Here is a 25501-nt window from a genome sequence, read left to right on the forward strand (position 1 = left end):
GTTCTCTTAATTTTTACAGTGGTAACTTGAGTCGTGTCCTAAGTATGTAATAAGTCAGGTAAGAACAAGTTTGTTTTTCGTTCAAAACTGTCGTGTGTTTGTTTCAGATTCAAATTTCTCTCCCAATTTTAGCTTTAGTTTGTCTTATTACTGATAAAATTCAAATATAAATTAGAAATTTAATATTTTTAATAAAAAGGAGACAATTTATTTTAATAAATTAGCATATAGTTTTGGGTTTTTCATAGCTTTTTACTGGGAAGAGTCTTCTTGGAGATTCATTAATATTATAGTTTCTAATTCTATTGTCTTCAATATCTTTCTGCGCCCATCATGGCTATGAATTACTTGGACAGAAATGAATCGAGTCAAGCCAACTTGAGGTGCGCAAAGTCAGATCAGAAGGAAATAAAATACATGAAAGACAAAGTTAATATGCGAAATATTACTTTTTTAATTCTGACGGATAGATATTGCAAACTATTTTGGTTCTAGGCAACTCACAGTGGGTACTTGGATGATTACAATAATGCCCCCGAAGTTGACTGAGTTGGTCATCTTATTATAGAATTGTCAAATCAAGTATGTCAATTCCCAACAAAATCAAAAAAACTTACCCTCGATGTGGTGACCTGCTAAATCTTCTTATTGACACCAACAGTATGAGGTGCCCGAAGAATCTTTTGCGAAATCAAATGATTACAATATTAAGATGTTAATATCAGAACACATCACATGCTCAAGAATATTACACAAAAAGTAGATGTACAATCACATATTTTCAACCACTTATTGCTTGTAAAAGCTTTACATTTTCTATTTACTGAACCTGCGGCTACTTTTGAGTTTTGGCCCTACAAAATAATTCCACCATCTATTCTCCCTATTATAAAGATGTTAAGGCAAAATAATAACAAAAGAATTTCTAGTTTTATCTTATATTAGACATTGAGAATGATCCAGTATATAATAACGTTCTCCATAGCATGGTGGATGGAAATGCATATAGAATATTGATGCCATGCCACCGAAAAGAAGATAGTATATTGCTATTCTTGGACGAGGAGACTATCCAGAAGAGGGTGTTCCAGATGTGTGTGTCGACCATTTGCTCTTCTATCTTGATGTTGATCTCTGAAATACAAACAAAAGCCATCAATTAGAATACACTACAAAAACAATTTCAACAATTCTCTTTTTCTTCATAAAAAAGAAAAAAACAGCATAATTATCATTGGTTAGTAAAAAACAGATTGAGTTTGGTAATGCCATATCAAACAATTAATGATAGTATATTAAAGCATCAAATGCAATTAGGGGCACGAGAAAATTACGTTTTTAGTCCTGTAACTTACACTTTTTTCAATTTTAGTCCTGTTATGAGTCAATTTACATTTTTAATCCTTTAACTTGTAATATTTTCTAATTTCAATCCTTTTTCTTCTAAAATTGAAAATTTTCAACGGAAAATGATGAGTTGTAAATTGAATTTGGGGATTTTGATTTTTTATGACCCATGTGATTTTTATATTCCAACTACAAACTAGACATTTTCCGTTGAAAAATTTTAATTTTGGAGGAAAAAATACTGAAATTGAAAAATATTACAAGTTACAGAACTAAGAACGTAAATTAACTCATAACAGGACTAAAATTGAAAAAGATGCAAGTTACAGGACTGAAAATGTAATTTTCTCATTAGGGCACATCCTAACATTTGCATAACATTTGCAATTGTCTGGAATCCTCAAGGTTGGATAAATTTCAACAAAAAGCTTTGAGACAAGAAAGTTTGTTGATTGGCCAAGGCACAAACAAGAAATATTTGTTTGTAAGGAGGCATAGATGCGTATGACTTCCACTTGTTTGACTTATGCATGTAAACTACCAATGATAAAAGACTAAAATTCTGAATCACTGAGCAACTTAAGTGAAGTGGTGTAGAGACCTTACACTAGTTGATTGAAGTTCCACGGTGGCAGAACTATCACTCTCCTGTAATTCAACATGTAACATTAGTGTCACCACCAGGTTCTGATAAATGACAAAATCTGTCATCTCACCTCAACTAACAAATCCTTCCTAGTGATTAAACCCATAACACGTGAAGGACGAGGAACAACGAATATATGCCTCAGTCCTAATTGCCGGAAAAGATTGTACACCTGTCATTATTGATTTCATATATGAGTATGTAGAGGAAACTAGTTCCAACACAAATACAAAAAGTTCCATTTACCTTCGCCAAAGACATGTCTTCTGGCACAATGTATGGGCAAGGATTTAGAAACGGTGCAAGATCGAGATAAAGTTCCATTTCATCCTCAGACAGATGAATTTCCTCAATCGACATTCCTTTGCTTGAAATAGGTTTGACAAAATCACTCAAGTGTCTAAAAAAGGAAATGAAAAGTAGCCAGTCACTCATTTGTAAAGAAGAAAAAATTGATTAAAATGTTAAAAGTAAAAAAAGGTACATACCTGTTGGATATTCCTCTCATCTCACAAGGAAAAGGATTGTTTTGAAAATCCAGCTTAGATTGTAGAAGTACCAATAAATGGCTGCAAAATCAAGACATTACAGAACTTAGCCACACTTTGATCAATTCTTCCAACACACAAAGTTTTCTGTGTGATGACAAACGAAGATACCTGCGAAGAATGAGACCAATGATATGTGTCTCGCCATTATACCCTTGGTCTACCACCTATTATAAACCATGTGAATCAATTACAATAACTAATAAACTAAGTTATGAATATCAAAATGTTCTGAGTTTTGACTCACTGGGAAGCCATTGTGCTTGGTGCTACGCAACACTGAAATAATTTCCCCAACTTTAGCTATGCGGGCGATGGACACAACCTTTAAATGCAAAGGCAGTCAAATGTTAAATAAAAATATGAATAAAAGAGCTATTCATATTTTAAAAGAGCTAAATAAGAACCTTTTGATTCTTGCAGACCTCCCTAACTGTCATGTTACGCATATAAAGCTTTGGTCGAGATTCAAGTAAGGGAATGCCTTTCAACTGAGCTTGTTCTTCATATAGGCCTTTATTAAAAAAATCACCAACAGACTGGATAGAAGAAAAAGTAAATTAACATGCTAGCCGAACTCATTATGCTTGTTAAAAATAAACAAATTCATACCTTTGATATTAGAAGAACCAGCATGATAAGGGGTAAGAGCTGTAAGTTATTTGTAATTTCAACCATAATGACACATAAAGAAACAGTCATCCGCATGGAACCACCAAGAAAAGAAGCAGCGCCAAGTAGAGCATATCTAAGAAGGAATTAAATTTCAAGAGTAAAGGACACACGTCATTAACTATTGGTTCTTGATATTGAAAAAAAAACTAGAATCGTCGTACCCTAATATCACATCCCTTCAATAAGATAATGAAATGAAATGTTGAACCTAGAAATTCATAGAATCAACTAAGCTTTATCAATAATGCAAATCAGGCCATAGGATCATGAAATCCCAGATGGAACAGATGCAGACTTGCACCCTGATAGAAACACTGTTGAACACAACCTACCCTGTCAGGTTTATCAGAATTAGTGAAACAGCCCCTAGTTCCTCAACACTTTTTTTTTTTAATTTTGTAATATAGATATCCAACTCTTAGGATTCGACTAATCCTTGAGGTGACCGACCTGGTCCTACGGAAATTTTTCACCAGTCCACCAAGATAAATCAGAAAGCACAAATTGATCCTAGCGAACAACCCATGGTCAGCGTCACATGCGTTTCAAACTCCACAAGTATAATATGTCCTGGGTGAGATTTGAACCCTCGTTGCCTAGGAATCCTATTCCACCTCTTACAATCAGACATATGTGCCACCTCATAGTTCTTTGTGGGATTCATTGTTGTTTAATTGTCAATAGCACTCTGCCGCGGGCTGTCAAACCCCCATGCCCGAACTCCCCATCCAATTGGCCATGGCTCGTCTAACCATGTAGGTAGATTGCAGTTCACCTAACATTCACAATGATTCATCAAGGAGAGCAACCATATGTTCTCATGATCCTAAAAAATCTTTTTACTTATGGTCAATATTGGATATCTTGTCTTCTCTTATCTGTTCTCCCCATCCCGCAACTATTTCAGTTATAGTAATGATGCATTCTTGTGCATGCTATGAATTTATGATGTTTGATATATTAATTAATTTGAATGACTGTCCAAAGTACAGTGTCCAACCTATTTAGGTTCTAAACAGACTATCTTAATATGTTAAATCAGAATAATTGGTTGGTTCTTTGATTTTATTAGTGATTCATATGAGATTAATTTTTTAGTATTAATATAACTTGTCAGTTTATTTTGGTATATCCTTTTGTTCAAGAGAATAGGTTAATTAAGGTAGTTTTCTGATTAGGTAATTTTTTTTGTTTAGAAAATAGAAATTCATTCCAAGTTTGAATGAGTTCAATAGGAACAGGATTGTTTCTTTCCTACAATTGGTTTCCAAATTTTTGTTGATTACTTTTAAAGAGATCCCTCCACTTCCCCCTCCCTCCTCGATGTTAACCATATTATTTGTAATAAATTTTTTCTTTGGTGAATTTGGTCTTTGGTGGTGTATTAGCAACTACGTTCAACAGAGAGAAATTATAAATAAGCTGTTTCTTGGATACCAGAATAAAGAAGGTTAAGTGTTTGAATCCATATAATAACATGTCGGTAGTGCATCAGTATCCTGAGGGCTTCAGCTTAAAGGTTAAGCATTTGAAACCACATAATAACAGTGTTTAGGGAATGGTTTAACCTTTTCCCTCCCACTCTGAATGGGAAATAGTTTCACATACAAGGTGAGGTGAAGACACCTCGTGGTTAAAATCAAAAAGAAAAAAAAAAATAAGCATCTATTAAGTGGATAGAATAAGCTAATACTTGATGGAACTTTAGATGCCTCTGGACTATTCTTAAGAGAGATTGCTTTTGAGACCGGAAAAAAATAGTGCTAAAATCAAATTGGTAAACCATTTAGCTGAAAAAATCAGTAGGGCTTCAGTTAACATATAGTTAATGAATAAAGTATTCACAACTTTTTACTGTTCTTTAATGTGTCCTCATTGTACTTAGATCTATATAAGATGTCCTTAGAAATCTGACCGTGAAAGCTGCTCCTTTACCTTGCTATCCTCTTTTCTCGCATCTGATGCTTAACTTCAGTCAGATCTACTCTTCTAATCTGATATCAAGCAACTTCAAATCTATCATGTGCCATTAAATTGGTCAATGCTGCATGACACTAATGCAGCTATGTATTTGACCTATTTATCTAACTGCCCTGGCCATAACCTGTTTGTTAGAAACCAGGAGAGTCACTTTATGTTTCCTCCGACTAGTTCTGCATTGAATTTTAGTATTTTAAGTCACATCTCACAACATGCTCACTTTATAGGGGCCAAAACTGTATTAAGGTAGTAGGGATAAGGTGTTCTCTGTGTAGATATTTATTGTCTAAATCTTGTTTGGAGAATTTATGGGAAAAAGTAGTCAAACAGCACAAGAGAAAACTGAAAAGAAGCAGCACTTACGTTCCTTCCTCGACATTTAGTTTTTGGTAGAATTTGACCACAAACATTCCTACAAGACGTCCATAAGTTGATCCAATCATTATACCCGGCACAAATTGTCCAGCTGGAACAGCAGTCCCAAATGTCACCACTGCCAGGGAATAAAACATAACCTGGAAAATAATCAGAGTAAACTATTCACGCGATGTGTTTTTTATTGAAGTTGGTTGGAAAGAACAGACATATCAGGTTCAGAGTCGAACGTAGGATGTCATGAATCAAAAAGAATCATAAGTGCTAGAAACATTAAATACGGAAAAAAAAAAAGAAGCCATTTTCAATTCTTCATTAGGACAAACTGATCAAAATTAGAAAGATACATATCAATTTAAGTTTGAAGGGCATATACACAAATTAATAGTGTACCAGAGAGTATAATACCCACTCAAAGCACAGGTAATTTTTCTTAAAAAAAAATAAGAAGCATTAAATTTGAAAAGTTATAAAATTAATCTAACCTATACCGAACTATATTGAAATATTTAATTCAAGTTCAATTTTATTTACTTACTATTTCAATTTTCTTTGATTTTACAAGAATAATATGAAAAAAAATCATTACCTATCCTAGTTCAATTTTTTATTTTATTTGAGCCTAATTTAATATATTTTGAATTAGGGTTTTAAGCAAATCATTTTGTTTGTTTCAATTTGTTGAAAAATCTCGAAATTTCAATTCAATTTTAATTTGTTTGTAAATTTAAAAATATATGTCACTGGAAATTAATATTTAAACTAAAAAAATTTCATATTTGGTCATTAACTTGCTTTAACTCAAACAAAATTCAATCAACTTGAATAGTTCAAGCTCAGTTTGAATTTGACTCGTATGCCAATTCTATTTGATTTTAAGAACATATAATAAGTTTATATTTGTCAGATTAATTTAAGTGAACACTCTTAATTAAATTATATGAAAGACACATACTAATATTGTTAAGCATCTAGGCATAGAGAGTTAGTTCAATTTGAACCAAACTGAACTAGACTGACTTTAGATCAATTTTTTTTGTCAACTTTTACAAATGCAACCAAATAGAGTAGATATATAAATTAAATTACAACTAGAACAAATTTATATGTTTGGTTTGATTTAGTTTCATATAAACCGAATTTGAACATCAATTTTGTAAGTATAATTTTTAAAATTACATACAATTTTCTATTAATATCTTACTATTTTATTAAGAATCTATCCCCTTTACTAACTAATTTTGGTGAAACCCAAAATGAAATTAAATTAATATCCTTTTTTCTTTTCACACCATAAATAATTTCAAGGTTTATTAGTAATTTTCACAATGCATTAATCAGTGATCTAGAGTTCAAGACTCAGCTGCAGTGTATTATTGAATTTTTTTTTTCATTAACCAGTGATCTAGATCTAGAGTTCGAGACTCAACTTTGTGACGTATTATTGAGAATTTTTCTCTAGAGTTCGAGACTCAAGTGCGGTGTATTATTGAGAATTTTTCCCATTAATAAATTAGAAATCTAGAGTTTTCTTTATTCCCACATCTTAGAATTGACAACACTACGAGCAAATAACCTTCTATAAATACCTTGAGTCGGCGATGTTAGAAAACATACTTTTCTCGACTTTTTGGCTAAGATCAAGTATGATATTAAATTAAATTTATATAAGGGGGAGTCCATTACAGTAGCTTGCTGCTGAGATTCTCGAACATCACCATAGCATTGCACTATTACATAGGTCTGGCGCACCCTTACCTACCCTTACCTAATTTATGGGCTCGCCCTTACCCAATTTATGGGCTCGCCCTTACCCAATTTATGGGCGCATTTTGGCTAAGATTAAGTGTAGTATTTATTTTTATCGGTTTAATATATGATATAAAGAATTAAATTAATTTTTTATGAAGAAGAGTCCGTTACCTACATGCGTTCATGTATTATATTACACACGCAACCAGGAGCGAAGTCACGTATAGCGTTGGTGGGGCAGTTGTCCCACCTCAATTTTTTGTAAGTACCCTTAGAGTTCTTCTTCCCTCATATCTCTCCTTGCACCTAGTATAAGGGGTCTAGCTCACGCAATGCGTGTGCACGATCGCTAGTTAATATAATAAACAAAATCGTCATTATGAATTTACATCAAACTTTATAAAACTTCAATCATTTTTCTATTTGGTTCAATTCCCAATAAACTAAAAGAAAATCAAACTAAAGATTTATAATGATTTAGTCAACCTTGATAATTCCAATCAATATGGTTAAATTTAAGCTGAATTGAAATTTTAATTGGTTGCAATTTGATTTTTCAGCTTGAACTAAAATATCAGGTTTTTTTAATAAAAAATTTTAAAAAAATATATTCAAGTATGATAAAAATGAGATATATATATATATATAATGTAAAAAACTTGTGGCCTCATGTTTTTACCAAATTGTTGATATTAAAATTTAGGTTTAGGACAATCCAATCGGATGCAATCATGATTTACAATCTAGTTCAATATCAAGTGCACTAAACTTAGATTTAGTCATCATTCTAGGATGTGTTTTTTTCTGTGATTCTAATTTACTAGGCATCAACAAATCAATATGCCAGATCAGGCTACAATATCACTAGTGACTAGTGTTGCATTATCTTAATTTTATTTTTTTCAATTTGATCTGAGGTTTATTTTAGTTAAAATTGTTAGTTCCAGCTTTAAGATAAATCTGAGCAAATTTAGTTATTTGACAATTGAAAGTGTTCTAAGATCACGAGTTATTCAGTTTTCATACAAGAATTCAGCGAATGTGTTGGCCACCATTTGGATGTTGAGAATCATTAAATGCTTATGTAGGCCCCCACGACTCCCAAACACTTATATTCCAAATTCACAATAACTCACTATAAATTTCTAAACTACTCATTTATTATTCCTTTCACAATAAAATTATGCAGACTTTATATTCAAATGTGGAAGCCCAGTGGCGATCTGTCAAATGTAAAACAAACAAATACTTGACTTGGACAAGTTGCTTAAGGACCCCTTCACCATCCTATTTTCTCATGAATTAGTCATGACATGACCCTCAAAAAACTATTAGCTTAAAGTTGCAACTACTTAGGAAACAAAATGAATATTTATCTTTTTCACATATTCAAAATGCACCCACAAGTACCTATTCTATTAATTTTGCAGTTACAATAGGAAGCTAAAATAGGAATAGTAAATACTTAGTTGCATTATTGTTCCTGAAATTATCAAGAAGCTGATTGGCAATCCCAAAATTCATCCAGTATAATCTAAATTTTCAAATACTTGAATAACCACTCAACCAAGTCTCATGCAAAATGGATTACAGGAACTATCATCATCTTGGTGATATCTGATTTAGGTAATTTGTCTTCTTTTTAAGCTTCTTGTGTAGCGATGAGGAGGGGATGAACTGATGCACTACAATTCAACATTGAAGTGGTAGATATAAAGGAAGAAGGCCATGGAGACAAGGAAAGCCTTGTCCCATTTCATTCAAATTTTAATCAATTCACTAGTTCAAACAGACATTTAAATAAGGTATTTCGGGGCAAAGACGTAGTAAAAAACATCAAACATTGGATAGTCCAATGCCAAGATATCTACTCTAATACATACTTGTCCGTCATAGGAAAAGTGCTGATATAGGACCAAGATTTTACTCCATGCTTTGGAAGCTTCCAATAACCAATCTTAAACTGTAAGCTATCTCAAATTTTGCAGAATGTAACATCTATAATTGAGGAACAAGAAAATAAAGCATACATGAGTGCTTGATTGAACAAAATGATAAAAGTAATACCAAAAAGATGACAAGGCTTTGCGCACTGTACTCATGGAATGTTTTTGCACTAAATAAATTTCGTATAGCATCATCCTGCCACAGATATATCAAGGTATGAAGAACCAGGGAAAAATTAAAGAAGTTCCTTTCCTGAACAAACCATAAGGCATTGATAGGACACCTGTGTATTGAAGAAGATTGTTGCCAAATCATTGTATTCTCTATCCTTAGCGCAGTGAAACTGTATACAGGGATATACAATTGTTAAACAAAAATATATATGGAAGATTTTAGAGTTTGCTAGAAGAAAGGTCGCAAAGTGGTCATAATACGTGGTGGCAAAAAGTCATACGTTGACCTCGAGCGCCCCCACACGACCAATCCCACGGTCATTAGAGAGGTAAATCACGGGTGACTTTTTTTTTTTTTTTGCCTTTTGAACAGTGATCATTGCATGAGGGAGGGAGGAACTTGGCAAGCATTTCGCTAATAGGAATTGACCCTAGACCTCTTGATAGCAACGCCCCATGCAATGACCATCTGCCCGTTCCGTAGGGACAAAGTGATTATAATACTTGATAAGCAAGAAGGTGGAATAGATACAAAAGAGATCTCACATTCACGAAATTTCCATCTGTCCCAGGTGGGCGGGGGCATTCAATGCCCTCTGAATCAGGGCATTGGCTACATCTTCTTAGAAGTGGTAAGCCAAAAGAGATAGCAGAGGTTACAAGGGATATTATGCAAACTTCCAAAATCTGAGACAAGCACAAGAGTTGACATCCACTTCAGATATATAAACAGCACTTGATAATGAGGCATCAAAAGACCATATTAAAAAATAGTAAAAAAAATGACTAAAGCTTTGGAGAATAGGCAAATTCCATGTCCTCCCACCCAAAAATAAAATAAAATAAAATCTAAATATTCACTTTATTACCTCTTTTAAACCCATGTGGAAAGTAAAAGCACAGAGTAAAAAACAAAATATCCCTTGTTTTCACGCATGGTAATATTAAAGAAATTGACATGGGATTTTATAATCTTTTCAGTCTACCTGATATGTATTAACTTATATAACATGTTGAGAGTAGGGATTAAAGGAGTACAGAGACGTTAACCTAGAAAATATTTCAAGCAATACTACCCCATAGCATACCTTGACTCTGTTTCCCTTCTTATGTAAAGAATTTCTGCGCCAACTTGTTATATAAAGTGTAAGTTGATTAAATAGGGCTCCTGGAGAATGACAGCACAGCAAAAGACATTTGGCAACCAATAGACTAAGCAAAATTTGTATACTTTCAACAACTTGGAGGTTCATAAAAATTTTGGCTCGTGAAAGACTTGCCTAGAAGACCACCAATCACCCCAATAATAGCCATAGGAAGAAATTCCTGAAAAGAGTAGTCTTCTTGACCACTTTAAGTAAGAATTTATCAAAATTCAGAATCAATTGATCAAGCATTATTGAAAGAAAATGTTGGTGGATAATAAGATGGAATACTGACCCTGATATGTCCCAGATAATGAAGCCACCAGAACCAAAATGTCCACATTTCCCACTCTTGCACCAGTTCATTGCCGATCTTACCACCACAGCCACGACAGCCGATGTAAAGAACACTCTCCACATAAGCTGACTTCTCCACCTTCAATAGTAAATAGGACCAAAGTTTTCAAGTTATTTATTCTTATTCCAGCATCAGTAACAAAATTGAACCAAGATGAAATTTCATGTTCATTTAGTTTGAATCATCACTAGTCTTATCTAATGTTGATTATCAATCCAAACAGAACTTGCTAATGAACATTTTAAATGCTTAAGACAATTTTTTAACCAGGATATACAACAGCTTAGCATGGAGAACATCATTGTTCCGTGTTACAATTTCAGTCTAACTGATATTCTAATGAAATCACCAATGCATCTCTCTTGGCATCCTCATATACCAATTGCTTCAGATCCAGTATCATCAAGCTAAATGGTTCCAATTATCTTCATGTGCGTGGATCGTTTAGATTCTTGTTGATTCATGGAAAGGATAGTCACCTCACACCACAGCCTAGGATGCTAGTAACTCAGGATGAAAGAGTTCTGATGTCACTTTGTTTAGCTATTCAATTTGAGGGAAGCACCATATTCCATGATGCTTCTTGCTATTGAAGGAGATATGGAATTATATCTATTTTATGTATTCTCATGAGAAGAATGGCTCTCAGATTTATTGGATATATAAATTTTTTATTGAAATCAAGTTAATTGATTGTAACACAAATACTTTGTCCTCCAAGGCAAGTGAAAAATATTTGCCATATATCATCCTTATATCCATTGTTCTTTCTGAAGCACCAGCATGGAGATTCCTAATCAACAATCTTTTGAGTTTTGAACTCTTGAAACTCTCATGGTGCTATTCAATCACACACGCTTGCAAATGACGCAATAACTCTTCTTTCCAATACTTTAGCTCGTGCGCTTCATGCTTCTCATGCATTTGCACCTGCAGCCTCCATGTTTTCTTCTTCAGATGTTGTTACTCATGTTGTTGGGTGAGGGTGTGAAGGTGGTGGGCATGCTAGTGTTCATAGAGGAAGATCATTTCCTTATGTTCAATATGACCACAACAGCAATATAGAAGACCATTCTCACCTTAAGTATCTTATTAAGGTTCCATCCTGTGCTCAGTGGTAGAACTACCTTTACCACTATCCTTAACATCATAGTTTTCTCTATTATTGGGGAACTATGTTTGTTTATATTTTCTCCATGTTCTTATACTAGGACACTACAACCTAAGTTATTCCTCCACTTGTATTTTCTTAGGTACTCACACAGTTGTTATGATTCATTGTTTTATTGCTCTTGTTTACCTACTGAAGTCACACTCTTTGGAAATGCCATATCTTTTGGACTTCTTGCCATCTCCACCTGCATCTATAACACTTCCTCTACCAGTTATTCAACATCATCTTTCCTCCATTATAAGGTTATCATCAATGAAGGGAATTCCCTTCAATAGATCCTCAACCTTCACTAGCCCATCTCTATAATCAACACAATTAGCCTCATATGACTCTTTAAAAGGGTAGGTGCACCCTCACCATGCAGCCCTCATGCTCCTCTCACACATTTGATGTCATCTTTTCACAATTTTGTCTTTGTTTTTATCCTTTGTGACAATACTGAGACCATTTCATGATGCCCTTGGTGATATCCAATAGAAACATGTCATCAATGAGATGTTTATTGTTGGATCTAGTTTCTCTACATCCTGGAGTCAGTCTACTTTATGATGTTGGGTATCACAGCTAGATATTCCAAATGGAAAAATTAAACGGTACACCACTCAATTATTTTTCTAAATATGGTTAGACTTACAATATTGAATGTTTTAGGACATCTTCACCATTTGATGGTCTTTATTTTGTGTTGGGTTCTTTAGCAATCAATCAAAGATGAGAAAATTGTTTCTTTCAGATGGTGACCTTGTTGTTGAGGTAGACAAGGAAGAACACTAAGTTATAAAGGAGACTAAATTATGCAAGATCAAAATGACAACTCATGGCCTCAGACAAAGTCACTGAATGAAATCGAGAAATTATCTTAGGCAACACTAATATTCAAGTAATGTTTGTTGGGAATAATGCCTCAAGAATAGCTGCTTACATTGTTTACAATGATGCCACATGTAAGAACTTGCTGAAGTTGGTATGTGAAAGCTAAAGTTGCCCCCAAAGACATGGAGAGTCGCATGATTTTGTTGGAATGAAATTCCACTTACAGTTAAAAAGGAAGTGTGATGGATTGTCTACAATAAAAAAAACTAGATAGATGAACCTATAGATGATATCATAACTTTTGAGTCATAAACTATGATGAGAAGGTGATGATCAAAAATTGCGCTCATATGAGAAATTTATCTTAATATCCTACAAGAGATATCTGCTTTGTGGTTCATTCAGTAAGTTAATTGAAAACACATTAGAAGTATCATTCGGAAGTAGTACAGAATTTTATAATATCTTAAACGCTCTTTGAAGAAATTCATACTCTACGAGAAGAATCAACACCGAAAAATTAAAGCATTTTTCGTGCAGACTATGTGAAGTTGCCACTTAAAAAATATCTACTTCAAGATAATGTATTCTATGCAACAAACATTATAGAATTTTTTTGTTGCAGCAAATTTACCACTTATCAAATATCTACTTCCGGACAATATAATATATTCTGTGCAACAAGCTAAGCATAAGCGATATATATGCTCGAACATGAGGGAGATTGTTAGAATAAATAGGGTTTTAGTACCAGATTGCTAATCAGCCTAGGAGTATTAGACACAGAATCCATTCATATGTGGTGCATTATTTTACTCGTTAATTTTAATTAGATATGAATTTTATCCTTTAACTTGGTACTAGAGCAAACAATCTTCTGTTAGAATCGTGCTAATGCCAATATTCCAAACGTGCCCATTCAAATTAATCCAAACGATAGACTTGGGTCAGATAATAAATCCACTTCCAAAACAAGGAAGAGTGTTGATACAAATTGTTAACTGAACCATTTTAAAGAAAGTTGGAGGTTTTTGGTTAAGTAATTAAATGGTTTTCATCTAACGAAATTTCACATGGATCACTGCATCTGCATTGCAGATTAGTTGGAAGCCTATGTGAAATTCAGGATAACTCATATGCTGCAACAATGAAGATATTATCTAATCGGAAATGTAATTGAGGTGCATATTCAAAAGTGAAAGAAACAAAACATGATTAAGTAGTTGAATTGATTTATGGTTTACAAGATTAGCTAATTCAAATCAAGGTGAGTCATTCAACACAAGCATTATCATTATTTGATTCTTCAGTGATCTTGGCTACTCTGAGCCCAAGATGTCTTTGCCCATTTGACCTACCAGTGGTGGTAGTAATTGGATAATTCCAATATATGTCCATTGAGGCATCAGGTCACAGATAGCTTTTCCCTATTAAAGTTGTTTCCTTCGAGCCAATATCATCAGTTAAACCAGCAAATCTCAGATAGTCCCAAATTGATACATGAACTGTCAATTTAGTAGACCTATTTCTACCACCACATTCAATAAATCTTATGAAGACTGAACCTAACATGAAGGTTGAGATTATCGACTCTCAAGATATCCTACTGCACCAATGAGATTATCAAGAAAATCTCAATTGTAGGATAATTACCCTTAGCAATTACTTGAAATTAATTTTAAAAAAGAATACATATACAGAAGAGCTCACTTGTTAAGAAAAGTTTTAATTGATCTTTGCCATTGTTATTTGCATCTATTGGTTAGTCATAAATAGGAACATTTTGTATCATTAGAAATGATTACAAAGAAGAAAAACATAATTGGGAACACTAAGAAGAATAGTAAAGAAAAAAAGGTTAGCTTAATTACCATGATGTAACTTCTTCTAAGGCAAACAATACACCACCAACTGGAGCTCTAAAAGCAGCAGCAACCCCAGCCGCACATCCACATGTCACCTTTTCAAAAATTTAGCAAACAGTCAAGAACATCTAAAGAAACACCAAGTTTCGCAAACCAATTCAGTGTATTAAATCATCCTAATCTGCTGAGAGCAACAGACAGTAATTGTACAATGCAATATTTCCTGATAAAATGAAGGAGAAACCAAAATATTATTAACTCAATAATGTAACATACAAGATCACGCCGATCACGATCACTCTCAAAAATCCGTACCCACTTTGAACTTAAGTGGTACTTCTTGGTTCCACCCTACATAATACAAAAAGAACAAAATTAGCATGATCTACTCAGTTAATTTAATCATCCAGATAAACAACATAAAGGAACAAAAATTCTCCATGCAGATTCAATAAAAGAGTTTGCAAAGTTGATTTTGAATTGTTCAACTCTGAGAAAACATCATAATGAATTAAATCAGTTACATTCATGTAATGAAAAGATCCATTTTGTTAATGGAAATCCTACTGAACCAAAAAACATTCCTATAAACTTTTTTATAGAAACCCTTAAAGACATTTCAACATTGAAAAACAACTTGGATAATGAAAAATCTTTTTGAAGGATGCATCTATAGGTATTTACAAGCAAGTTTGTCAAGGCAACCCACAGTCCATTGGTTTAAATAGGCAAACCGGACAAGTAAGACCTAGCCCACAAAGCACTTAGAGTTAATTAGGACTACAGGTGTTAAAACTTAAAAGAGGTGGACTACAGCTGTGTTGAAATAAGGTAGAAAGATTATTGTAACTTGTAAGTGATGCTTCAAAAGGCTTAATATAGGCATTATACTAGTTAATAATTAAGCATAAATTAGTTTGAAAAGAACAAAATTTACTTGTCCGAGAAGAGAAGCAATACAAGCACCAGTATGAACCAGTGGTCCTTCTTTACCCAGAGCAAGTCCACCTCCCACAGAGCCAATACTTCCAAAAATCTAGATTAGAGAAAAGGCATTAATACCTCTATCTCAACCATAACAACCAACACCATAGAAAGAAAAAATACCTTCCCGATCAAAGTTCTGAAAAGAAGAATTCCAGGTGTATCAACTCCTGCCCATACCTCTCAGTTATTTACTTTCATTCTAGGTGATAGCATACAACTTTGAGTATAGGAACTGCTTACCATTTAAGTAACCCTTAATCTCTGGTATACCAGAGCCTGCAGCTGCTGGTGCAAACTTTGTCACAATGAAAACAGAAGATAAAACAAGACCCAAGTTGAATAATATGAACACCAAAAAGCCAGCAAAATATGAATGCTGTATTATAGAGAAAGTTGCAGCATATTTCCAGCCCGAAAAGTTTTCGACAGCTAGATTAATGAAAACAGCAGCCAAAGCAGTACCTGAGGGAAAAGATGGTAAATATAGGATTAGGTAAATATCACAGAAAAATAAAACACAAACCAATATGGATTTAACTATTTAAGCATGATTTTAGTAACTCATTTTGTATTGGTGTTACCAACAATAAATTCCGCATAGATCAGTCGCCAGTGACCTGAATAAAATTGTAATATTTTTCTTCTTTTTTGGCACTCTGCAGGCCATTAGCACAATTAAACCCTTATTTCATCAGTGCATTATAACAAGATTCAAAATGCCAGTACCAGAACCAGTTCAAGTCCTAGACTAAACAGTTTGGTACTGGTGCCAACCTGGATGAAAAATGCGATAGATCAACCATGCTAACCTGGAACCAGCAACAGAGAGGGAGGTTCAGTAGCAAAAGAAGGGGAAAAGGGAGGAGGAAGGTACTCGGTGGGTTTGGCAGAGAAAAAACTCGCTATCCTACCCAATCACCACAAGGGCCTTGTTAGACCTTCCTCTATTCTTCCCACCAAGATTGCCACTGGATAGTCACTGATGACAAGAAAGGAAGTAGACATGATGTCACATTTCAATGTCATGCACATCTCGGAGTGAGAGCGCAGGACACCTCACCATATATGGGTGAGACAGCACCGAAGTTTCATACTATTCACTATAAGTAGGTTGTTTGATTTTGCTTAGTTATGTAAGCTATCCTTCCAACCACGACGAGTGCCTCACTAGACCTCTATTTTTCCTCATTGAGATCATTGTACAATGACCATTACGAGCTTGAAAGGAGGTAGATGTGATGTTATTTTCCATCTCAATTTGAGAGCAAAATGGGGCATGTCACCCAATATGAGCTAGATGCGACCTAAATCTCAAGTCATTTACTATAAGCAGCCTGTCTATTTTGTCTTAGTTATGTAAGTTTGCATTCATAATTTATCACAAGGACTCGACAACTTGGCATAAAATCCAGCACGCACAAGAGGAAACAAAGGGAATGCAGCTATGACCATATTACATTATTAGTCCATTTGTTCTTCTGCCATGATAGTGTTCTTCTGCATTCACGGACTTGGGGTTAAATCAAGTATGCATGGAAAGAAACAAGTGGAGCATAGCTACAAACATACTTAATACAACATGAAAATGGTTTCTCTCCATTTTGGGCTTACTTCATGTGCTACAACAATACTTCTAAACATTGCAATAGTACCATCTAGTTATGGTATGCAGTAATTCACAGCAACTCTTAAGATATGGTGTATTACTTTCATATAATGTTTTTGAAAATATCCGATGCACAATGTGTACACCACCAAACAAGACTCAAAATTTCAATTTATCAAGACAACTACGAACTTCGTTCTACTAGTATACAACTATGTATTTATCGTCTTTCTTGAAACCCACTGGTTGACACTAGGATGAATTTCCTTTGTATAATAACTAAGAGGTGAGCAAGTTGGATTAGGGTTTGACCTTCGTTAGTATGAGAAGCCTATTGTTTATAGATTCTTCTTTCTCTACATTTCGGCCACAAATTGCATCATTGTTCACATTGTAATTTCTAGTTACTCATTTGCATTAATAAAATCATTTGTTGCTCACTAAGATTTGCCGTCTTGATCAATGAAATAGAGAACACAGGAGGGCATAGACATAGAAAAGAAAGAATAGAGAGACAACCAAAGAGAAGACAATTGTTTTATTGTTGATAATTGTCATAGGCTAACAAGCTTATTTATACATATTGTCAAAGTAATATATATGAAAAATATTATGATAAATATGGCAACATATGATGATAACTATGGTAATAATAAATATAGAAATAATGATAAATATGGTTGTGATTGCAATCCAAACATAGCAAGTCATCAAAATTTGAAACCAATTTCTGAATATTCTGAACTACTATCTTTGTCGTCATTACCCCAACAAACTCAACGGGAAGATGTTGAAGGTTGAGTTTGGTTGTCAATTTATCAAAACATCTTCTTTAACAAAATAACCAACCAAATCTTCTAAAGCAATGACCACCAATATGATCAACGCTAAGATCTGACATTATTATGGCCTTTGATGGAAGAGGGCAGCAGCTAGAAGAAGGAGATGAGGAGTTGTTGTTTGACGGCTGGAATCCTATCTATCACTGAAAAAAGAGAAACAGAGAAAGAAGGCTGTAGTTTTGGTGGCCAAAATTGCTGAGCAGGGAAGGAAAGGAAGAAAATCTGCTGTGCTAGGAAAAACCTAAAAGAAAAACTTGTTGTTGGCCAACTAGAAGATGGCTGAAAAGAGACAACACTTGATAGAGGAAAGACTACTGCAAAGCGGCTACTGCCTAAGAGGAAGATGTAGACGGAGAAGGGAGAGGAAGACAAACAGAGGGAAGTAGTTCGTTGTCCTTGAAATTAAGGAGAAGAAAAGTGATGTTGCACTTGTTACGGGAAAAACATGAAGAGGAAGAAGAAGAAGATGAATGGGCTACTACTTTTGAGAAGAGAAGTTTTCTGAATTGATGTTGAAAGAAGGGGAACTTGGCAGAGTGAAGGGAAAAGGAGTGCACGTCCAGGTGTTAGAAGAAAAGGATGGAAGAATAAGAGTAAAGAAGGAAGAGATGAGATGTGAGGGTGGTGACTCATGAAGTGGAGGAGATAGCGGCCATTTTTTTCCCCAGTAATGGTATCTTCCCACCAGACTAGCCAACTGCGCCACCACCCTATTTGCTTCTGTCACAAGTTTGAGTCTTGGAAATAACCTCTTACAAAGCAAGGTAAGGTTACGTACAATAGGCCCTTCCCTGGACCCGCATTGACGAGAGTTTCATACATCGGACTGCCCTTTATCAATTCTCCATCCACTTCAAGTTTCACCAACTTATTATTATTCAACTTGGTAGATGTATTAATCTCATCACCTTCTTTTGCTTTTTTTCTTCTTGTTTTTCCACTAGGATTGCTGGCTTCACAACTTCAATCGCATGGCAGTCCTCACTAGAAGCCCCACCCCAACTCTCTTCAAGATGAATTCTATCACATTCTGCGTGCTCCAACTTCATATTTTTACACCTTTTGCAATCTCTGTGTCACTTTTAAATTTTTGTTAACAGCTCTTCTACCTCACTTTGAGACTGATCCACAATGGTATAGCTATTGAGAATGCAATGATTCTACAAAACAAAGCTTTAACCAACTTATGAAGTTTACTCCTAGAGCAACTCATATCTCTATGCTTCATGTTTCTTTTATTTTCCAAAGGATGGAATTTTAACAGCAATCTTTTTGTTCCTTGATATACACCTAATGGTATTCTTCCTCTGCACTAGGATAGCCTTCAGCTCCCATATGCATGCAAATAATGATGATAAACATAGAAAATGGTCAATAAGCATGTGCTTATTCTTGAGCAAACAAACTTGCCTCAAGTAGTTTGAGGATACACTAAGGGTGAAAACATCTCGATATAAGTGGTCGTTCTTGAGCACACAAACTCATGTCCTTAAGTAGTTTGAAGATACACTAAGGAAAGATACATGACCCACTCCAAGAAGTTGAAACATTATTCAGATAACTAGTAAGGACCACAACATCTCCAAGTATGTTAGATTCCTGATCCATTTCCTTAGTGCAAGAACTAATTTTTACAAGAATTGAATTCTAGTTCTCTAACAGAAATAAATGCAAGAATTGAAAAAGTAAATACCTGGAGGACTGGGAATTATATTTCTCAAAGTACTTTTGTAGATTGTCCTTTGATGTTTCTCTTATGTAGCAAAGAAAGTGGATGAAAACTTAGAAATCCCAGCATGTTCCCTAGGATTTGTAAATAAAAAATTTCTTATTCTTGGAATTTTGGAGTCCTATATGTTATCGTTCCAAGTGATATAGCCTTGAATACATAAGTGAGATAAGATTTATGTATGAGATGCTAAGTAGTTGGGAGAACAAGGCTTGATGATGATATTATCATTCCCAAAAAAAAGGAATACATTTAAATAAGGATTTGGAATTTTCCAAATCCATCTTTTTCAAACAAGTTGTTCGTGTGGTAAATTATAACAACTAAGATTAAGATTCATGTCTTCTTATACACTCAGAACTAACAGCGCTTATCAGTACTTAAAATTACTATTATATAACTTTGATATGAAATTGTGAACACAATGTGTCGAGTTATTCAGACGACCCCCAACAAATTCATTTAACTGGCATGTAAAGCATGTTCAAAACATCATACCGATGCCAATCAGTAGAGAGAACAACCATCTGAGGACTACATAATACGAAACCCAGAGCGTTCCTCTCTGCGCCTGCAAGGAAAGAGCCAAAGATCTCGTCTTCGTAAAATATATCACTAGAAATCCTGTTAATTTTGCAAGACCGGGTATCCTAGGGCACATCGCACCTGCTGTTCCCGGTAGGCGTGATTCTCGATGACCTCATAATCGAGGCTCTCGGAGCCGACGCCGTCGTTGCTCCGGTTAGCAAATTCGACCTCGGCAGCAGCGCCATCCTCGGAGCTCGGGAGGCGGGACCAGACGAGCTTGGCCGTCTCGATCCCGTTCTGAAGGTGATTCGACAGCATGGGGATGGGACCAGATCCAAACGAATCGGCTGATCCGCAAGAGATCCGATCCCGCGACGCGATTGGAGCTCCGCCACGCAGCACGCGATGTGGAAGTGGGCGATCAGAGACGGAAGGGACGGCGAAGAAGAGGAAGACGGAGACGAAGAGGAAGAGGAAGAGGAAGAGGAGAGGCAGATCGTGTTATGCTACGGAGCAGCAGGAGTGACGTAAGGAGAGAACCGAGCGTCGTCGCTAGCCGTCGGTTAAACGTGCCTTTTCCCCAAACTCGACGCCGATATTCCACCACGAGTCTTTCTTGACTCGAATCTCGAATTATAACGACGGTCGACAAGAGCAAAAGAGGCGGCGGCGATCAGTGGCTATAATTAGCGGGCTTTAACGTATCGTGTTCGATTGCGAGAGGCATAATCCAAAATTGCATTTGAGGAAAACTCATAAATCTAAAAGTTAATCCATGTACAAATTTTTATGCCCATTTCTCCGTTGCTTTCATTTTTTTTTTAATTTTATTTTAGAGCTTTCTTTATTTTCACGTCATAAAAGGAAAACATTAAAAAGAAATAAAGCATATTAACTGACTACCATAATAGTTGTCTAGTTCTCCCATTCTGGCGATACATGAATCAATGCGAACCATCTCAACTGTTATTAGTACGTGCTGCAATAGTAAAATGGAGAGGGAGCTGATAATAGAAAATTATCTTCTCTTCTCTGATTTACCTATATTTAATTAGGAGGTTGATGATATTAAATTATTTTAAGATGAATGTTATAATTTTTTTTTACTCTAATAATAATATGGAGATGATCATATATGAGTGACTAATATATATGGATCAATCTGATTATATAGGATGTAACATAGTGGAGCTCGTCAAGGGTTCTAAGAAATAAGAAGGTTCTTATCTATATTAATCGGTTAGTTGAATCGATAGTGAGATGATATAGGGAACACTATTCTTAATCATTCCTAATCAAGTATTAACATTCAAGGACAATGTTAATGCGACGAGACTAGCATGTAAGTCAACTCGATGACTTGATCTCACAAGTCATGGATATGGAGATATCAAGTTGACACATGGGTATGCATTGGAGAATGTATACTGAATGACCCGCCATGAGAAAGTATCATGGATCGTTATATGAGTGTCATATACTTTCTCATGTGGCTATTAATATGACTATTAGCCCTTAGACCTGAAGTCACCATGGTTCCCTACATAAGGAGTTTCATACTTTGGCTTCGTCAAACGTCACCCGTAACTGGATGGACTATAAAGGCGATTACTGGGTATGTAACAAATTATGCGGAAAGATGTGAGTGATGTAGATGGGATATATCCCTCCTATATGACGGGAGTGACATCGATATTCTTGATAGAGTGAGACCACTAAGTGCATGGTCATGCCCAAATGAGTCAATATGAGATGTTGAGCTCATTTAATTGAGTGAGTCTACTTGGGATTCAAGATTTAGATTGATTAGAGGATGACACCGTCTATGCCTCACATTGATCAATCTAGATGTCTAGGATAGAAGGACACTTGTCATATATTGTGAAGAGTCACAATTAGTAGTCACAAGGTGATGTTGGATCTCAACATTCTTATAACTTGGATAGTAATGATGTGTTGCTAGATACCGCTCATTACTTATGCTTCTAAATGAGTTTAGGAGCATTGTCAATGTTATAAGAATCTATAGGGTTACACACAAAGGGCAATTAGATGGAGATTAGGTTCATTTGATAAACCTAAAGGATTAGGTCCATGTGATGAACCAAATTGGATTAAGAGTAATCCAAATTAGGCTAATTGAGTTGGACTCAATTTGGTTCATGTGTTAGATGAGTCTAATTTGAGCTTAGACTCATTGAGTCAATTTAATTCAATGAATAGAGATTCATTAAATTAAAATTGACTTGAACCAATGGTTAGATTTGATCAACCATGGGAGAGAAGTTGTCAAGTTTGACTTGACTTGAGAGGAAGATGAAGGGTCAAGTTTGACTTGACTTGAGAGGAAGATGAAGGGTCAAGTTTGACTTGACTTGAGAGGAAGATGAAGGGTCAAGTTTGACTTGACCATTTGCCACCTCATTGGTGAGTTGGCAAAGAGTGGGCCAATGATGATGCTCCACATCATCATGATTGCTTAAGTGAGATGCCACCTTATGGGAGTTACCAAGAGTTGTGACTCTTGGTATTCCATGGAGGTTATTAACCTCATTCATGTGGCCGGCCACTCATTCATTGGGTGAGTTTCATTTCTTTTGTGTAACTCTCATCTTCTTCCTCAAGCTCTCTCTTCTCTCCCTCTCCTCCACCTTGGCCGAACCTTTCAAAGGTGCTAGCACACCTTTTGTTTGGTTTCTCTATCTCTTGCTTGTGTGGATACACATAGAGGAGTATCTACTTTGATACTCTCGAGATCCGGCGAACCTTGGACGAGCAGGATTAGCGAAGGGCATCACATCAAGGGTAAAGCTCTTCTCCTTTGTAGATCTAGTTTATATCTAGGCTAGAAACTCGTACTCGAAGTTTTACGTAAATTTTATTTCTTCGCACGGATCCGGTGGCAGGGTTTCGGGGTTTCCGCAACGCAAAAAATGGTTTTTGCGGCCCGAAAAACCCAACAGTGGTATCAGAGCCACGTGCGAAGCGCGTACGAGTTTTTGTTTGTATTTTTATGAAAAATATCAGTTCTGTAATATTCTGTAAATTTACTATTTTTATAGATTTTATGGGTATTTTTCTCGTAGAAGCGAAGCACAAGAGTTTAGACACTTGTAGGCTTCGACTACCGAGAAAATTTTTCTGAAACGGCAAGGTTTCACCCCAAATTATTTTGGGGCAGCGGGCTAAGGCGCTGTAGGATCGCTTAGGAACACTCGCGATGGTTATATCGCGGGTAGGGGTGCTGCCCCTAACCCCGCAAGGGGCTTCGTTCCGCGATTGCGCCCGAAAATCGCTAAACGGGACCGCCGGGAATTTTTACTCATAAAATCATAAAAATATTAGACAAAAATTACAGAAATTTATGGAAATTACATAATATAGAATTGTGTATCATTTTGTGATGGTCATGGCCCAAAAGACCCCAATTTGATTGGAAATTGTGTTGTAATTTATAATACGGCCTGCGTGTCGTCATGTGATTGTGCGTGTTGTATATTTGATACGCGACCTGTGCGTCGTGCCTTTCTATTTATTTATTCCTATTGCAAATAATTTAAACTCGAATGTAACTCGAGTTTCACTTTTTGTAATGTACAAAATGAGGCGGTGGAAGGTTCACTCGAGACGAAGTTACGAAGAGGGTGCGAACAACACAAGGTGGTCAAAGGAAGGAGCTTGAGAAGCTGTTGACCTTAGGTTGACCATCCGATCTTCTCATTGGCTTGAGAAGATCGTAGTAGGGTCATGACTAATCACAAAATTAATTAATTGCTTGTGTGTGTATATGTGATGCATGCTAGATTAGTAATTAATTAGTGCCTTAGCGATTAGATTAGATCTAAGTCGCGCACATGATGCACCTCCACGATTAGATTAGATCTAAATCGAGTATATGATACACATCGTCGATTAGATTAGATCTCAATCGCGTCAACTCAAAAAAAAATGCCTACCATGCCGTGATACCTATCACTACCTCGATCACATGTAGTTGTTTAATCTGCCAAAGCATAGCAACACATATCATCTTGGTAAGGTATGGAGGGACAATCTTGGTCCCGCCTATCAACGCATGGGTGAGTAAAAACTCAATTAGATTGAGTACAACTAGTTAAATCAAGTTTAACTGTAGGCATTTATCCAATAGTTGGAAGATAGGACAAAATCACGTTTATATTAACTCTTGGGTGTGTTAGCCAAAGCTAACTCGAGTTTTAATATAAATGCGGATCTTGATCCTATAAACAAGAGTTGCATAGAGATGTAATTGGTAATTAGTTACCTACCGATCATACTAAGTCTTGAGCGATTTAGCCAAAGCTAACTCAGTGCATAGTATGATGTGGATCTTGTCCCACATGAATTCTATAATTCAGTGGGAGCATCATTTAATTAAAGGCCTAATTAGATGATTAATAGAATATGATATTTATTTTTCTGTATTTTTCTGTTGTAGATAACATGACGTCAAATACGAACTCTTTCTCCCTGCGTTCCGTCCTTGAGAAGGACAAGCTCAACGGAGCTAATTTCATGGACTAGTACAGGAACCTGAGAATCGTTCTCACACAGGAAAGAAAACTGTACGTCCTGGAGCAACCCATTCCCGAGGCACCTCCTGCCATTGCCACGCGAGCTGATTGTGATGCTTACAAGAAGCATCAAGATGACGCATTAGATGTGTCATGTCTTATGCTCGCGACCATGAACTCTGAGCTTCAGAAGCAACACGAGTTGATGGGCGCTTATGATATGGTTGAATATCTTCGTCAACTATATCAAGGACAAGCGAGGCACGAGAGATTCAAGATCTCTAAGGCACTGTTTTAGTGCAAGATGCAAGATGGGACTCCCGTAGGCCCATATGTACTCAAAATGATTGGGTACATAGAAAACCTACAGAGGCTGGGATTCCCGCTTGGCCAAGAGCTAGCCACTGACATGATCTTGCAATCCTTGCCAGATAGCTATAGTCAATTCGTTCTAAATTATAACATGAATGAAATTG

The 25501-nt window shown here is 35.6% G+C and overlaps 1 protein-coding gene and 1 pseudogene across 2 annotated transcripts; one reads left to right on the plus strand and one right to left on the minus strand.

Annotated features, from left to right (window-relative positions):
• Positions 1 to 681: 681 nt before the first annotated feature.
• LOC122035173 (chloride channel protein CLC-d-like) lies at positions 682 to 21150 on the minus strand. Of its 2 annotated transcripts, none has more exons than XM_042594576.1 (23): positions 20629 to 21150; positions 20461 to 20533; positions 16026 to 16247; positions 15906 to 15952; positions 15736 to 15834; positions 15075 to 15149; positions 14805 to 14893; positions 10884 to 11024; positions 10724 to 10794; positions 10532 to 10611; positions 9990 to 10130; positions 9554 to 9613; positions 9391 to 9465; positions 5560 to 5711; positions 3154 to 3289; positions 2949 to 3080; positions 2789 to 2866; positions 2653 to 2708; positions 2482 to 2562; positions 2240 to 2393; positions 2064 to 2165; positions 1949 to 1995; positions 682 to 1134 (listed from the first exon to the last, which is right to left on the minus strand). In XM_042594576.1, the coding sequence occupies exons 1-23, from the start codon at positions 20806 to 20808 to the stop codon at positions 1050 to 1052; spliced, it is 2376 nt and encodes a 791-aa protein (XP_042450510.1). In that variant the 5' UTR covers positions 20809 to 21150; the 3' UTR covers positions 682 to 1049. The 2 variants fall into 2 exon arrangements, with proteins under 2 accessions (XP_042450510.1, XP_042450511.1); XM_042594577.1 differs by having other exon boundaries at positions 1954 to 1995; positions 20629 to 21149.
• LOC122035464 lies at positions 7185 to 7328 on the plus strand (annotated as a pseudogene).
• Positions 21151 to 25501: the final 4351 nt, after the last annotated feature.

Source organism: Zingiber officinale, chromosome 11B, assembly GCF_018446385.1.
Source record: "Zingiber officinale cultivar Zhangliang chromosome 11B, Zo_v1.1, whole genome shotgun sequence".
NCBI lineage: Eukaryota > Viridiplantae > Streptophyta > Magnoliopsida > Zingiberales > Zingiberaceae > Zingiber > Zingiber officinale.

Bases quoted from the DNA above. Each gene is read 5' to 3' on its own strand.
- LOC122035173 (XM_042594576.1), bottom strand. From the start codon at position 20,808: ATGCTGTCGAATCACCTTCAGAACGGGATCGAGACGGCCAAGCTCGTC. The intron at 5,712-9,390 runs GTATTACTTTTA...ATTATTTTCCAG, and splicing joins AAAGCCTTGTCATCTTTTTG to GTTATGTTTTATTCCCTGGC. The intron at 1,996-2,063 runs GTGAGATGACAG...GTTGAATTACAG, and splicing joins GGAAGGATTTGTTAGTTGAG to GAGAGTGATAGTTCTGCCAC.